The following is an 18269-nucleotide window of genomic DNA, read 5'->3' on the forward strand; positions in this document are numbered from 1 at the left end:
CCTGCAAACCTTCCTGTGGGCAAGAAGGATATTCCATAATTATGTCATTGACTTGAAAAGACAATAAAAAAGGGAAAGACAACACTAACAAGAACAAAAGTCACAAAATCCTCTTTGCACCTGCTACATATTTAAAGTAGTTATTTATATGACAACTAGAACTCACTTATAGTTGATAGGAGCAAGTTTAGTTTTCAAATTTTCAATGTATTTAAACCTTCAAAGATTATAACACTAACAACTTGTAAGGTTACTAAAAGAAGAGAAAAAGAAAAAAAAAAAAAACCTGAGACTATTAAAACATGCAATGTACCACTACAGATGCCAAATTATCAGGAAAAAAAAGAAACACATAGCCTAATGACTTTAGATGTGTTGACAATTGGGCAGCACGTTTGAAACTGAGACTCTCTTGGTCACTTTATCTCAAGCTACATCCTTGGGCAGACAAAGAGAATGCAAGATAAAACCAATGTCATTTCTGTTATAATAATACTACAGACTCTACTAATAATGCATTTGAGGAAATTTCACAGGGAGTAGAAATTTTCTTTTGCACTCTTTACACTTTTTAAAACACTTAGGTCAACTAACACTATGGGTCAGGCAAGAGACTCTCATACACTCACTTTTCACGCAAATAATTAATGTGTTAGTCACAAAGCACTATTCTGTCCGACTCGCCCTCTTTTAGTAATAACTTGGTATTAGTGTATATCTCTATAATATATAACTATTTTTGTAAAGTCATCTATAACCAGTCCTTATTTCCATTAATCAAATAATTGTTCTTTATGTTAAAAGAATGTGACTCTACAGTCCTTTCCCATCTACCTTTATTGAAGTAAGTTTCACTGTCCAGGGGAGACATTATCTGCACTAAAAGATGGTGGTTCTTTTAGCAACTTCCATATAAAATTATTTTATGATGGTAGATTGTGGTTCTCCTTATTGGAGTTGACTGAAAAACCAAGAATAATCTGATTATCCTGGATAGACGAGAATGGAAGGCTGTAGATATAATACACTTCTGTGTTTGCCTTCCCCTCCATAGATTTTCAAATACTGACCTAATCTAATACCAAGCTGTAGATAACAAACATATCTTAGCAATGAAATAAGCTAATGGACATCAAAGAACTAAGTCTGGTCTGGGATTGTGTGCAGAGACATTCCAATTGTAATCAGAGAGATCAAAACATACATTTTGACACAGACATGACTGCTATTCACAGAGATGGTTCTTTAAAAAAAAAAAAAAAATCCTCTCCACACATGAAAATAAGCTTTTTATTTTTAAATAAAAATGGGCTATTTCCTTCCATTTAAAAATTCTTGACAGCTCTTCCTATTAGGGGAGGGAGGGATGGTGGCAACAAAGAGTTTGACAGAGATGGTTCCTGAAATTCAAATCAGGCTCTTCTCAAAAGAATCTTAACAAAAGACTTTGCTGGCCTGTCTGTGGAAGAGTGCATTGCTGCATCTAAACTAATGACACAGGGGCTGAAAAAGAAATATTATCTGCCATCTTGTAGTCCTACAGGTCTGAATACAAGCAACACAGCTAGACCTTCCTACCTCCTCACCTACTACCTATTCTTCAGTAGCAAAGATTGGAGAATCAGATGATATATGTATTTTCTTTTCCATATGTAGTAACACCTGCCATAAAGTGAGGGAAAGGAGGAATAAAAAGGATGGAGTGACTATAGGAAAGAGCAGAGCAACTCTGTATAAGTGTAGAGAAATGAGAGATTCCCATTCAAAATTAATGATTTATCATTTACTATTAATTCTCAAAGTATGATAATTTTTGTTACCATATGTATATTTCCTGTGGAAATTGTCTTAAAGATATCAACTGAGGTATTGCATATTAAGCTCACAACACAGTTGATATCTTAGGTGGGGTATAATTTTTAGATTGTGGTGGTATAAATTTGTGAGTTAGTAAATGTACATTTCAGTTTCAGACAAACTCATGGCTTGCAGAGGATAAATGTAATAAATTAGTCTTTCATTAAACTACAAGTTTAAACTACATTAAACTACTGAGATACAAGTATTTTATTTATATTTCATTATGAGTATGAAATACAGTCCAGGTGGAAATCTCTGCTTATTTAATCATTGTGAGTTAGATTTGCATTATTAAAATGTAAATTCGTCCCTATCCACAAAGTTAAGTAATAACATGATTTCTTGGTGGAACTTGGAATTCTGGGTATATCTGCCCATTATTCCCCATATAAAACAAAGGCAAAGGAAATAAAAACATTACCTGATCACTGAATGTTCTTTCCAGTGACTGCTGTCAAGTTAAGGCATTTATAGTCCTGTACGCAGTATGCACTGTAAGCTCATAATCATTGGTTTAATTCAAATAAAATTAAGGGTAAGATATCACCCTTAATATCTTAAGGGGGGAAAAATCCACTAACCATCAAAGACCTTTGTCCTCAAAAGTATTATTCTGTGAAATATCTAGAGAAAATATTATACTTAGTATCAGTCTTATAATAATGAGCCAAATAAAGAGAAATATCTAACAAGGGTAATTAGGCCATAAACATGTATTTTAAAATGATAGAGCTAGAGAATACAGAAGCACATTAGATGGGGCAATTTCCATTAAATACTAAAGTTTATGTAGCCACATTTTGTAAATCTAAAAACCCATCTAATATAAATAAAAATAAAGCAGAAGTCTAGAAAGAAATAGTTCCCCTCACATGGATTTTCTAAGATCCAGGAGGCATCGAGAACATCTACAGGTTTTGTGGGTTGTTACTTTGCCTGTATTTAGGGTCCAGAGGTGAAAGCAAGCTGGATCATGATATCAGATTGGTAAACCTGTGCTTCTTTTCAGAGTGTGGTAGAGACACAGTTTGAAAGAAGATGATGAATATTTGAAAAAATTCCACTTGTGTGAGAGCTCTGAGAGATTAGCTCAGGAACTAGAGTCTGTTTGAGATGGTTTTTAATGCTTTGCTGCTGCTGCTAAGTCGCTTCAGTCATGTCCGACTCTGTGCGACCCCATAGATGGCAGCCTACCAGGCTCCCCCGTCCCTGGGATTCTCCAGGCAAGAACACTGGAGTGGGTTGCCATTTCCTTCTCCAATGCATGAAAGTGAAGAGTGAAAGTGAAGTCGCTCAGTCGTGTCCGACTCTTCGCAACCCCATGGACTGCAGCCTACCAGGCTCCTCCACCCATGTGATTTTCCAGGCAAGAGTACTGGAGTGGGGTGCCATTGCCTTCTCCGTTTTAATGCCTTATATGACAGTTTAACAGCTTAATTTTTTTTTTTCACCAATCATGATTCTGTTACCTTTTTATTGTTATGATTGGAAAAACAGTCTTTTATGCTCCTTTAAAATGAATACTAAGTATTTTAAAGACAAATATGAGTTATCAGAAGCATGCTTTATAAACTTATTGCTTTTGTAAGCTGAAGACCACCATTTTGCTCCCCAGAGGATGACTTACTGCCATTTGGATACATAGCCAAAGGTTTTGGGAGTGCATTCCATCAACTCACATTCAGCATTTTCCAAGGACATAAACAAAATATATTTTACTGAATAGGACAATGAAAGATTAGAAGCTTGTTAGAACCATTTTAGTTAAATAGCTAACAACTTTTTTATATTGGAGGAGATTCCTTAATGTGGTCAGCAAAACCTGGAAAAGAAAAACCTAAATATTTATGTAAATAAATAAATTCACTCAAGATAATGCTACAACTCAAAATAAAATCACAGTCCTTACATCCTTTCAAGTTCTCTAGTCCAAATAAAAAAAAAAAACTCAGTCCATGCATCTTTTCTATCTCATCACTTGGCATGCATATCACAGATTTGAAGGGTTTTGGTTATTTTTGCAGATATATGATTAGGATGTAAAAATTCATTATGTAAATACTCTCAGTAAACCAGAAAAACTCTTTAGATAAGTCATATTCTGTATATATATATATATATATATGTACATATATATATATATAAACTTGGAAAAACACACATTATTCAATGTAAAACTTTAGTTGAATTTAGAAGAGTTCAATAGTAACTTTCAAATGAAAGGGATTTTTTTTTCTATGTTTAAGAGATAAAAACAGAAAGTGAAGGAAATTAAGACCCACAGCATTTTATCCTAATTTGGTCATGAAGAGAACTACTGGAGTCCAAGATTTACCAAAATACAAATGCTGTAAGCTTTATCCACAGGTCTACAGAGGTGTTGGTACCTTCTCTTACAGGATATTTCTCACCTCTTTTTCCTACTTAGAGGTAGAAACTGCAGCAGGAATGTCTTCAGCTGGACAGATTTCAAAATGAATTTTTACAACCCAGATGATGGACTGGTATATTTCAAAAGTGAACTCATGAGGTTTATAAACAACTTTCTCTTGCTCTCTCTTTTGTTTTTCTTCACTAGCTACATCATAATGGAGGAATAACATTTTAAAAATTTTGAATAGGCACTTACTGGAATTACAGTTAATCCTGATACAATCTAGATGGGGAAGAATAGATGAAAAATGAAAATTTATCCTTCAAGGTAATAGCTGCAGACATCCAATAAAATCACAGTCCACCCTTCCGGGGACAGACACATGCAAATATGGCCACTCCATATCATTTATTCTTTACATACTTCTAGAACCCAGATTCTTTGTTATAAAACTTCACCATTGGAAACAACGGGAGAAGAATTTTTTTAAAAATGGCCAAATCAAACAAAGCTACATGGTGACAAATCTAAGTGAAATAAAGAATTGTTAACTGTCAAAGATGCTTGGCTTAGACTGGCTGCAGCTTTCTCCCCATCTGTGAAAGAACAAACCACTGTTTTCAATTTAATTAAAAAGTGCTCCGTCACAATGGGGAACAGTGCAAGCTCAGCTAGGCTCAGACATCTTGGACCTCCAAAATCTATTATCCCGCAAAGGCCAACAGAATGCTTTGGAATTGTGGTGGTCAGATGGAGAGCTAGTTGAAATCATTCTCATTTCACTCTCATGTATTTACTATCATTGTTGCTGCTGTTGTTACTATTACTTGCTTGGACAAAAAAAGCCAGACATTCGCTGGATTCCAAGCCTTGGATTAATTGGAGAAGGAAATAAACACTTCGTTTCCTTTAGAACCTCTAGTGGCTAAGGAGTAGTGTCATTCCCGGGTGCACACAGGCCTATTCCTCTGTTAGGAGCTAACTATGTTATCTCTGTGTAATAAGTTTCATGGTTATTACTGCTATTGATTTTTCTTTTCTTATACTTTCTTCTTACATAAAAGCAGATTCCCCAAGAATGGAATATTTGATCTGAATATCATAGATTATAATTATAAGGGTTATCTTTAAAGGACCATGTGGGGTGTTTCATGTTTATTCTATATGTAGATAAATATTTGTTGGATTTGGTTGTTGTATTTAATGCCTTTGGGGAGCATGAAAAATACAAACCTAGATTCTGTTTCCATATAGCTGAGTTTGTCATGTGTCGTCAACCGCATCAGAAAAGTGGTTGCAAACAGCCAAAGATCAGCATTTACACAACTCTGTCCACAGAATGCTTTGCTGTTAGAAAATTCCCATGGGTGTGTTCGCCTCCTCCGGCTAACAGCCCCTTTACTGAAACTAGGCAATTTTGATGGGCTTGTAGTAACCTGTCATTGTCACTAGAGGGAACTCTAACAGAAGAGTAAAAAAGTATTATGTGTTCTTCGGTAAAAAGAAAAACAACCTTATTATTGGACTTTTTAACTTATTATTAGTTGAATGCAATTGTATGCAACAAACTATTAATGAAATAATCTTATATTTTATGAGCTACTATTCTGCCCAGCACAGTTTGATATATGTGGGGTTTTCACAAATGCCATACCTCATCACATTTTGCTACACTTTTTGTAAATCTATGTAGTCTTGAATTTTATTTTCCTCTTTCTGCTTATTCATTATTGTGTGTGTTCAGTACTTCCAGGAAATACAGTAAAACCTCATTAATTTGTACTCCTATTATTTGGAGTTAATTATAATATTGAAACTTATTGGGCAGAACATTTGTAATTCTAGATTCGCTATGAACAGAGATTGTCTGAGAAAAATGAAACAAATTGTGAAAGGCCAAGTTTGGAAAGAAAACTGATTTCAAGTCACTGATGGAGCAACTTCTGTGAAATAATGTGCTAATTATGGATAATTCTTAACCACCCATTAACATTAACCTTGTAAGACCTTTCCTTAAGATTTTTTGAGCTAATTTGTGTTTTTGAATGTTTTTGAAAACAAATATGCTTACATTTTTTTTTAGTCTACAGTTCATACTTTTTCTTAATTTGGCCTGATTTTCCCCTAGATTTTATCCAGTTTGGTGAGGTTTTACTGTAGTGACTCTTTCTGAATGCTACAATTAAGCAGGAAAGCATTATTTTTCTGTGGAAGAGTCTGTGTTTTTAGTGTTCTCATGGCTGCTTGCTGAGGGCCGCAGACTTTGGGCATTGAAGGGTTGTGGATTGTTGTTTGATAGCAAAATATCACCACACAGTATTTCCAAACAGAAAAGATGGGATACCACGAGGGTAACTGTTCAAAGGAGAAGCCCAAGGATAGATAAAGAGCAACTGTTGATCTAGATCACAAACTAGATATTTGACATTTTGTAGCATGTGCTATCCAAGTCAAAGTTGGTGGATTTTTATTTTATCTGAAAGGATTTTATCTATAACCAATCAGAATGTCAGTCAATGTAAAAATAGGAAATTCAGTTTGAGCCATCATCAAGTGTAATAATTCATATTTTCAATTAATCTCATTAATGCACTTGGCTTCCCTTTTAAGAACTCTCAGTGGAAGGAACCACAAAACAGTAAATTATCTTAAACAATATAAAAACAATAAAAAGATGTCCCCAAAACCTAAATGAATTTAAATAATGGAGATGAGACTATTAAGTGTTTTAACTTTCCATGGCAAACAGGCTACTCGATAAATGTTTGCAGGCAAAACTGAACAAAAAGTGAGAAGTGTTAGTTCAATGGGGGAAGGCGAGTTGTTACCTAGGTTGACCGTCAGTTTCACACGCCCTGCGTCCAGCTCCAGGCGGAGGGTGTCTGCTGAGTCTCTGGAGGTGGTTGCCATGAGGATACCATATGCACGCTGGGATCGAAACCGCAAGGACACATCTTCAGCCTCTGTGTGCATTACCACCGGGAGCTGGATTTTCATAAACATACTCCCATCATAGCTCAGAACCGTTGCTTCTACAGTTGGGAAATAAACATAGAAGCTCTGGGTCAGTTTAGAACATAAAAACTTTGAAAAGGAAAAGCATGACCTATTAAAGGTTTCCATATAGAAGACAAGATACAAACTCGGCTCATCTTCTTCCAAAATAAGCAATTTTTTTTTTTTTAACTGGAAAGAGAAGTCACAGGTGAAAATCTGTTAAAGTCTAAAAACAGAGGTGGCTGCACTTCTCTTTCTGTACCTAAAACAACTTCTATCTATAGGATTCATCATGTAGGATCATCCATGTTCATGGATGCATATCTTTTCTCAAGAGCAGAGTTTATAGTGTGTGTGTGTTTGTGTGTGCGTGTGTGTGTGTGTGTGCAACCACAGTGCAAGCCTGGCTTGAAGTACTAGCTACTATTTATGCTTATTTCTATATGGCTAGGCCACTGATCAGCTCTGTGAAATTAAACTTGGCTCGAATCCTTCAATTGCAAAATGAGAGGGTGCTACTAGAGCATCTCTAAGGCTTCTTCCTACCTCAAAGCCCATGATTCTAAGGAAAGTTACTTTTATCATTTTTTAAAAATAATTTGTGCCCCAATACAATCAAAAAAGAAACCCTAAAATTATGACTTAAATACAGGAATCAAGTCAACACTTTTCCAAAGGTGCTGTTCAGAAACTGAAGAAAAACTGGTATTACCAAACAGCAGGTAATACATGTTCCGAGTCACTGGGGTGAAGAAGGTAATTCATTTTCACAAAGACACAAACTGTAACTTCATATTAAAGTTCATTTGCAGATAAGGGGTAACTTGAAGCATTACCTGTAAGCACCACCCTGATGTTCTGAAAAAATTAAGCTATGGCCAAAAAGTCAATAACTGAGGATGGGGGTGGGACTGAATAGCTTGTATGGGTGTGTGCTACTAAAGAAAAGTAGATGGCTTTAATGGAGAAGTTGCTTAATTTTGCATGAAACACAAAGAGAGGCAAAGAGCAAAACTGTGGATCTCAAACTGACTGCTTTAAGAAATAGCGCCCCTTCATGTTAAACACCATATGGTTGTGGAACACTGTGAAACAAGTATGAATCATGTTGCTTTTTCATGGGTTCTGATAACTCAGGATATCATTTAATAAAACAAAAATTACCTAAAATTAAAACCAGCTAGGAAGTTCTCATTCTCTTGCCTATTGACAGTAATTAACTTTGGTGATACAACCATGCCTATTATTAAGACTATATTTTGGAGCTGTGGTTTTGCAAGATTATCTTCTCAAAATCAGGAAAATCAAGTATTTCTTCTAACAGACTTCAATCACTAGTTATTATCTCAGGGTTGAATGCACATCCAGAAGCAGTAAGGGTTCCAGAGCTCCCTGCTTAGGGCCTTTCTCTTCTCTCTACCTCTTAAGGGATCTGGGTCAACTCACATGCTCACTCCCCCTAATACTTATAAACAACCCTGACTTCTCTCCTGAGCTCCCTCAAACATCCATCAGCCATTGCTTATTTGACATCTCCAATTTGAATAAGATACACGCACCAATAATGCACAAATTCTCCTGCTCCAATGAACATGCTCCTGCTCCAGTGTTCTCCATCTCTGTAAATGGCTTAACACCATTACTCAGGTCTTAACCTTTCTGCTTTCTTTCTTACCCTCTCTGCCATGTCCAATCTGTTTGCAAATCTGCAAGTCTTGCAGGCTCTAATTCCAATCCACCTTCTGAATCAATCAGTTTGTGCCACTGCAGTACATCAGACTCTGCTCCCATGTTTCACGTAGATCAATGAGGATAGCTCCCTCAATGGCCTCCCTATTTCTACTATTTCTCCCTACACATAGTGGCCAAGCTAAACTTTTAAAGAAGCCAATTTGATCATATCACTTCATTACTTCATCTAGGCACATCCACCCCACCCACCCCTAATCCTTCACCTCCCTACCCTTCACCAATAGATTCCCACCACTGCAGTTCAAATAAAATCTGTATTCCTTTTATTAACCTATAACATTTTGTGTGAATCAGCCCCAGTCCATCTCTCAACCTCAGCTTTTAGCATGTCCTCCCTTGTTGAGTAAATTCCAGCCACACTGATTTCATCTCTCATTCAAGTATTTGCACTTGAGGCACATTCTGTCTTAACAGGTTTCCCCCCCCAGATCTTTATACGGCTGGTTCCTTCAGCATTCAGATTTCTGGTCAAATGTTACTCCAGACATACCTGTTGCAAGCACTCCTTTAGTTCTCCCTCCAGTTATTCTATATCTACCTAGCATTTTTTAAATTACCATTTCTTATTTGTCTGCAATCTGTCCTTGGCCTTTTGTATGCATATCATTACAGCAGAGGCTGAGTCCTCCTCCTTCTTTCTCATCAGCCAAGTGCACCAGGCACAGAGCAGAGCCTTGATAAACACTGACTGAATTAATGATTGGACTTGATACTGAAGGTATGTGAAAGAGCTTATTTCAATTTGGATATCATGTATATGTAAATACTCACTAATGAGATTTAAGTATTTATTCTGTCTATTGTAAGTGAATCTAATTTTGGTGATGTATATGAACAAAATATTCCTTAAAGTCTATGTTGGAAGCCATAATAACGACATAAGAACAACATAAAGACATTCTATGAGAGGGGTCTGTTTACCAAAATAGGGGTCTCATGGCTAAGCATTGACCTAAGCACTGAGAAGATAAAATATAATTCCCTTAAAATATGGTGGTTTTACATCATATCACATATCTATTAATGCATCATATTTTTCCAATAAGGTTTCCCTAAAGAAAATCTAGTAGGATTTGCTCAAAAAATAAAGCACGACTGTGAAGTTGCAAAAAACATTAGAAAACAAAAAACTGCTTCTAGTATAATCTTAAAGACACTTGATCTCTACCACACCCCTTCCTAATTTACAGCCAATCACTGTCCCTATCTATAAAGCAACATATATTTGAATAAAAATTTAAAAGCCATTATCAATTGTTCAGTTACTTAGGTGTTATGTAGATACAAGGGCTAAAATATTTTTAGTTATCTCTTATTTAATCTGTAAATCTAGTCTCTATTATTCAACTATCATTTTTTAAAATTATCTCATTCTTGTATGAAAGATAGCTTAATTTGATTAAAAATTAAGTAGAGGGGACATTCTTTTAGAAATACAGATGACTGACAAGAGATCATAAATATTGTATGAAATCCAATCCAAAGTAAAAAGAAAATCAGCATCATTGGCCTTTAATATTCTCTGAAAAGCTGCAGGAATGAAATAACAGTAAAGTAATAAAACTCGAGTGCCTCTGAGTGCCATTTTAAACAATTCTCAGTGTGAAAATAACCTGTTGATAAATGACAAATGAATGCCTAAATGATTCCTCATAATTAGAGTTAACGTTTAATTAGACAAGAAATGGAAAATGTACAAGGTTGTAGTTGAGAGCTGCCAAATAAATGGTAAACAGCATTCTGACATTTGAAGGTTATGCTATTTGGCTGCATTCTTTAAACATTAGTAAACTTAATTTACCACTTAGAACACAAAAGAGTTCTTTAAGAAGCTAATTTCAATATAGCACTTCCCAACAAGGGAGAAAAAGTTTCAACTTTGTCTCCTCTGTCTCCTTCCCCCTTGTCGTTAAGTTTGATAAATTTGCATTTCTGTGTTATTCCTTCTTGTGGTCTAAAGTGTACACCTGTGCTCAGTTTTACCAAAAGGCAGTCACATATTGTGATCAACGATGAAAATCAGACAGGAAGCCAAATTATATTGCTCTGACATCTGTCCCTCCATCTGGTAGAGCTTTAACAAACAACTATAAAGTAGACCTCTGATGATACCATGTACAGACAACTAAAAATATTTTCTGTATGACCAGTCTCCACAAATTTTCAGTTTTATAAAATGTAAAGCAGGAGAGAAGGTGCTGAATTCAATCTATACTCAACTAGACATGATTTCTATGCTACTCTTCTTTATGGGATCAATACACATTCAAGCAAAATACTATTTTCTTATTTGCCTAAGTCAGCAAATACTCTGATCTTTCTTACAAACTCTTTTGCTTACGTAGTGAAGAATGAAGACTTCCTATAATGTGATTGAAACAGCATTCCCCATGAGCACTGTCCAAGGACTTGAACATGCTTCTTTATAAATTAAATTTATTGCTTAATAGTTGTAAAACAGAAACTTTGAAAATGCCTTTTTTAAAAAAATTTCAAGAGCTGTCAGTCAACGCTTACGTGATCAACAGCCTTATGTGATCAGAGTATATGTGAAGAACCACAGTCAAAGCACTATCTTTGGAATTGGAAACCCTGAAGGCTGGACACGATCTTGTGCTGACTGAACTAGGGCAGAGCTGGGAACTGGACAGCAGCCAAATTTGGCGGCAGTGAACATGACAAGCATCCCACTTCACTCTTGTTCTTGGGAGATGCCATAATGTGAGCAAGAAAATTAATTCTGAAAAGCAAAGACTTCTCGCAATACACTGGTTAGTCCAGAAACAGAAAACACATAAAAATGACTATTTTCTCTCCTTAATGCACAACCAACCTGGAGACAAAGAAATCTGAAGAAATTTTCAGCCACTTGTCAGTTAAAAATGTATGTTGAAACCCAGTGATGAAACTTGCTATTAAATCCTCATTTGCAAATCTGCATATGCTTGCCACCCCTCCTTCTAATTAGCAACATATAAATAGCTCCTTTCCCTCATTCTGGTTTAGAGAGCTCTAGAATTTCTCTTCTTATTTCTGCCATATGCAGTAGTGGAATACTGCCACAGGGTGGTACACCATGCATATTTAACTGAAGGCTTTTGTAATTTGTGTGATAGCTCAGTTATACCCTTTTCTAGCTTCACTTAAGCAGGAGGCATCAGAATAAGTGACAGCTCTCTGAGTGATTAAAATGAAAACAGAATCTTAAATTACACAGGTCTCCTAATCTCCCATAACTTAACTATGATTTATCTTGCAGTCTTTGTCACTTTGTTGTTGTTGGCTCCTTTGGGCAATTTCTAAAAACTACACTATGCAAACAAATAAATTAGAAGGGGAAATGTACAGAGAATATACACCTTACACATGAAACTATGCACAAACAATTAACCTCTAATGACTATTCACAGGAATTACAATTAGGTACTAGGGGAATGAATGAATCTATGTGATTAAAATATGTATCTATCTAGAGACCTATCTCATTGTAAAATCCAGAACAGTGATAGTATTTTGGTGGGTAATTTAAGATCATCATTAGATTATTAGGTTATGATTATTGATTGTTACAGTGATTAATGTTATCAATAGAGCTGATTAACTGATGAACCCTCTCATTAACATAAAGAATCAAAGCCACATTTCAACTTTAGATTTTGCCCCCAAAAAAACCACTTTTTCTCTAGAAAGTGTCAGCTTAACTAAATCAAACTATTTCAGGAGTGCAAAGGCAAAACGACTAGATGTGTATGGCTTGAAAAATAGATGGCAGGTTCCTTTAGGCTAATGTCTAAGACAGCAATGTTATTTGGAACATGAGAGGACAATGGGATAACTCGTCAATATTTTTTCATATTGATTTTTGTTCCATTGTTGAAAATGAGTGGCAATGAGTATAGTGACTAAAGCATTTATTTTAAACTCTTGGGTCGATGAAAAAACATACTTAGACCTATTTGTTCTGCTATTTCTTCCTTTTGACTGGTCTCTAGATGAGCAGTGGCAGCTATCACACTTTACTTTCATTTATCCTTCATTTTCCTTCTAATGGGAGAAGAAAAGAAAAAAAAAATGTAGCTTTGCCTTCTGCTAGAGAAGGAGGCACCCACTCACAGCTTCCAGACACAATAAGCCTTAATATCAAATTGGTAAAGAAACCTTCTGTAATCAGCTGGGTCTTAGACCAAGGTAAGTGTCTCTGAAATTAGGGTGCATTTCTGAAAATACTGGTGTAACTTAAATGGTTTAAAATCACCTTACTCTTCAAATTTCAACCTTGAGAAGGTCAACTAAAGTAAAATGAACAGGCTCAGTGTCAGGGAAGTTGCAACTTACAGCTTAGATTTTGCTTCGAATGCTATTTGTGACCTACATATTAGCACTAGATGCCAAAAGTATGCTGGATTCATTCGTTTTATTTACTTTTTTACTTTCTAGTGTCTGGAAATTAAAAACTGGGCAAAAGAGACAGTGATCGTCTATGATACATCTTAGGCCCATACCCTCGAGGATGCAAAGGACCTTACTATGTATTCCTGAGATATACTTAAAGGGCTGTGCATTCCCAGAATCAAGCCCTTTGAAAATCAATACAGACTTGTCAGTAAAGCATCCGTGTGGCCACTCTGTTTGCAGAGTTTACGTCCCCAGGGCACATATTACATTTCAATGGTCATTTAAGGTGTGAGGTCCACACTGACTACGTTTTTCATCTCAGGGGAGCTGGCTGCTCGGATTTTGGAATCGTACCTCTCTCGCAGGACCTGCCCAGATAGCCTGTTCCGGAACAATCGCAGACAAATCTGTTCCAGCCATCCCTGCACATGCCGCTGTTTTTGCAGGGGTTGCTGAGGCAGGGTTTTGCTGTCTCTCTCGAGCAGGAGGGCTTCACGCCAGCGGTGCTCTGAACTTCAGCCATCTGCCGGATGTCTTTGCTCTGGCCATCAATGAACAGATCTCGAATGCAGCCCACGTAGCCGTAGTTGAGCAGGGCAGTCCACACCTCGGTGGGGAAGACAAGGCCAGCCTTATTTTCTGGCAAGCCCCCCAGGTACAACTCGTCATCCAGGTCCAGAATCTCACTCTCGCCAGGAGCCGTGTAGGGCGTGCGCAGCGTGTTGACAGAAATGGTACCTGGTGCAAAGACAAGACGGCACACGGGTCTTTACAGAAGGCAACCTCTTCTGAACACCACCCTTTCTTTCCGCCATCTGCCGAGGGTGAACCCCTTGAGGGCAGACATTTCTTATTTTTCTTCCTATTCCTGGTGTCCTTCCCAGGGAAATGAATAGAAACCTGACGAATCAAGGAACTTGCATAATAAGGCAGACTGTCCTTAAAATGGTTGCTATTTCACTTTGGGAATGAAAACCAAAGTGTGCAGGCAAGAAGGAGTGTTGTCAGCCTCCAAGAATTTAGGGGGAAAAAAGAAGGAAAGGAAGGAAGGAAGGAAGGCAGAAAAAGGGAGGGAGGGAAAGAGGGAGAGAACGAGGGAAGAGAAAATGGCATACTTATCACTCTCTAACAGTTCAGCCAAGATGGCAAGAAAGGAAGAGGGGGGAGGGAGGACGGATAAGGGGGTGCTTGTGGGGAGAAGGTGAGGGAGAGGGAGAGAAAGAAAGAAGGAAAAATTGACATTCTGTATCACTGTCTGTAATAAAAGCCAGACTCTCTTTGGTTAGTGCTCATTTTCAAAGCTGGTATGCATCTGCAAATCAATGAAAGCTTGTGTTGTGTCCCTATCTGTAATAGACTTTACTGTTTTTTTTTTTTTTATAGAATACAATATGTTGACAGATTATAGCAAAACCTGACTTCATCACACTTAGCTGTATGAATCTTGATTAGCCCTTGTGGCCTCAGTTACTCATCCATAACATGGGCATACTAATATGACCTACCTCATATGAGTGTTAAATAAAACAATACAAGTAAAATATCTGGTTTGTAGTAAGCACTACATAAATGTGTGTAATATGATTCATCACAAGAACCAAGTCAAGTTAGGCGTTTACTTTTTCTTTAAACCAAACTAATCACTTATTTAAATTAAGTCATTTTTTTTTCTTCCTCACTACAGTAAGAGGAGAAAATTACTCTATTAGTTTATAAATATATAGAAACCCGTCTTAAACATGGGCTTAAGAGGTAGACATTTACAAGGGATTACTTGACGATTACAGAAAAAAATATATATATTTATGGAATCCAGTAAAAGAAGAAATAGGAAAGATAGAAGGCATTTTCCGGATTAAAACTTCCGCAGTGTACCACCGGATTACTCAACAATCCACTAATATTCTATTTCCAGAAAGATCTTTGTAAAAATGCAGGTATGATACCCAAAATGGACACCACACTGACCCATTTCCAGATTATTCCAGCTTTCTTTCTTAGGTCTAGATGATAAAGCAGACTAGAAAGAGTCTAACAAGAGAAAGTGGATTAGAAGCCTCAGGGATTTAGGATGTAGACACACAGGAGAGGCCTGAAGACAGAAGATGGGGTACAAAATGTGGGGACAGAAAAGAAAAAGGTAATGTGTGTAGGGGGTAAGTGTGCACATGCTAAGTCGCCTTAGCCACAGCTGACTCCTCGTGACCCCATGGACTGTAGCCCACCAGCTTCCTCTGTCCATGGGACTTCCCCGGCAAGAACACTGGAGTGGGTTGCCATGCCCTCCTCTAGGGGATCTTCCTGGCCAGGGACTGAACCTGCGTCTCTTATGTCTCCTGCATTGGCAGGCAGGTTCTTCACCACTGGGAAGCAGAAGGAGAGTAGGAAGATGTGTTTTAGTTTAGCTGAGGCCCACTCCAAATGGAACTACGGCCGGCGGTGAATGTGGAACGTGCGTCTAAGCACACACGGCTACCAGGGCCCGCACTGTGCCCAGGAGACCCTCAAATCCCAGCAGAGGTGCGCTCCCCAATGTGAGCAATGTAATGGGGTCTGTCTTTGTGAGGGAGAAGGGCAATGGAAGCTGCTGACAGACACTGTGGCAGGCCAAGTCATTAAGAGCACATTTGTCTCTCTAGACTTCCACAGAAAGAAATGGAAAAGGCTCCTAGGGGAGAAACACTCAGGGGCATTGCTATTTTGGCCTTCCAGAAAGGGGAGTCTAATAGGGATTTTGGAGGCAGCAAAAGAGGAAAATGGCCAAGTACTCATTTTTACTGTTCACGTTTGTGCAGGTGTCTAGAAGAAAATTCATTTAGGAATACACGGAGCAGAAAATCCTACTTAGAAAAATATTTTAAAAATCCTTTAGGGGAAATAAAATATATAATTCTGAGAGAATGGTGACACTGTTCTAAACAGAATTTCACCACATGCATTTTTAACTGTCCAAAATGCCCTAATAAGTAAATTAAGACATGATCCCTAACCACGGTAGCAGCTAAAGTAAGTTAGAAAATGATGAGAGTTAAGTATTAATGATAAAAGGAAAAGTGGACATTAAAAAAAAATTACGTTGAAAGCAAAGTTTTATATGCAAGGAAAACAATGACTTAGGTTTTTAAGATAAAAGAGAGAGAGGTGCCAGCCCCTATTTTTAATTAGTTCAAGAAGACTTCCTGGAAATGAATGCATATTGTTGAGACACAACTGTTAGGAGACACAGAGCAAGTTTTACAAGATGGGGGATATATTTTTAAAGTATCCAATTTCCCCCATATGCCTTTTTATTCATGGAATAAGTTTGATTTAGCTCAGGACTGGGAAAAACTGCCTTGTCCTCATTTGTGGTGTTATGATTCTGACACTAAGGATGAGGATGTTTGGAGGATTCCCGAGATGAGGAAATCCAGTGGCTTTGCGTAACACTTCACTCTGTCTCCTCTGCATAGTTTTCAGAGTTCAGTACACTCTGGGGTTTCCGTCTTCAGTATGTCTGCACTCTCGGGGCAAATCTGCTGCCAAATATTTCAGATAATCATCCATGAAGAGTTTGTCTGACAGAATGGAGTGGCTGGGTCTTCTAAGTATGGTGCATTAGTGCCTGCTCTGAACAAAGTATTTAAGTTCAGATATTTCTCTATGACCCATTTCAGTGTGGCTCAGCTGCTAAAGAGTCTGCCTGTAATGCAGGTGATACAAGAGATGTGGGTTCAGTCCTTGGGGCAGAAAGATTCCCTGGAGGAGGAAATGGCAACCCACTCCAGTATTCTTGCCTGGGAAATCTCACAAACAGAGGACCCTGACAGGCTCTAGTCCAAAGGGTCACAAAGAGTCAAACACGATTGAGCGAGCAAAGATTATGTCTCTATGGATATTCTTGCTGTGGCCAGAGTAAGATATCCACTATAACTTTGAGATTAGAGTTTTCTGATCACAACAACTAAAGTGAAACCATAGTTTTCACGCAGCCCAGTGCACACAAACACACACACACACATATTCACACATTGAAATATCTGTTTAACAGGAAAATGTCTCTACTTCTGAGACACTCTGATGATGCTTTCTTATAAGTATATTAATACAAAGGCTAGACATGACCCACCAAACTCATTTCAGAACTAACTGACAGGTTGTATCCTATGTTCAAAAAACATCGAGAAGTTACTATCATAAAGGGTAAGATTGCTTTTCTCCTTATTATCCCTTTGAGAGACAGTCTGAGACTTCTCATGGGAAGAAGAATAATGAAAGGTGGAGAAGAAGCAAAAGAATATGATCCTAACTTCAAGTCAAATATAATCCAAGAAAATCAACACTTTCATTTAGCCCCAGTTTCAAGGTATAGAGTCTCCATGAACAATGCATGTATTAGATATTATTCACTGAAATGGTTTACAAACAAGCAGAATGAAATGATTGTGACCCCAAACCACCTAGATGCTTTACATGCATTGTCAATTCACTTACATGTTAGAAATTCTTTGTAAAAGGGATGGCAAAAAAAGGAAAAGGGTAGGACTTGAGAGGGAACAGAAATGATTATTTTTATGTTTTGAAGATTCAAAGAGTAAAAATTTATTTGAAATAATACCTATATTTTATTGGTTAGTCAAACTCAAAATAGAGATTGATATTTTAGGCTTCCCACATGCAACTGTCCTGAAACACACCTGTTTCAGGTAAAGAATTTGAATCCCTAGTTCCTTAATGATTTTATTATTGACATGAATCAAGGGACATTTTTACCTAAGCAAAAAAACTCATTATGGAATTTCCAAATTCAATCAAGTCAACTTAACACTTACATAGGAGAACACTGAAATTTCAGTATTAAGGTTAACACTTACATCGGAGCACACTGAAATTTTAGTATTAAGGTTAACAC

General features: G+C 37.2%; 1 protein-coding gene across 16 annotated transcripts in view; it reads right to left on the reverse strand.

The window, feature by feature from the left end:
• The window catches only part of NRXN1 (neurexin 1), a 1158814-nt gene that overhangs the window by 631958 nt on the left and 508587 nt on the right, over nucleotides 1-18269 (reverse strand). For 9 of the 16 annotated variants that reach the window (XM_043468539.1, XM_043468538.1, XM_043468529.1 and 6 more), the window contains 3 exons: nucleotides 13733-14116; nucleotides 7063-7266; nucleotides 4490-4516 (listed from right to left, as the gene is read on the reverse strand). In XM_043468539.1, the coding sequence (XP_043324474.1) occupies nucleotides 4490-4516; nucleotides 7063-7266; nucleotides 13733-14116 (615 nt within the window). The remainder of the gene's footprint in view (nucleotides 1-4489; nucleotides 4517-7062; nucleotides 7267-13732; nucleotides 14117-18269) is intronic. The other 7 variants (XM_043468541.1, XM_043468544.1, XM_043468543.1 and 4 more) reach the window with 1 other exon arrangement.

The sequence above is a fragment of the Cervus canadensis genome, chromosome 5 (assembly GCF_019320065.1).
Source record: "Cervus canadensis isolate Bull #8, Minnesota chromosome 5, ASM1932006v1, whole genome shotgun sequence".
In the NCBI taxonomy this organism is placed as follows: Eukaryota; Metazoa; Chordata; class Mammalia; order Artiodactyla; family Cervidae; genus Cervus; species Cervus canadensis.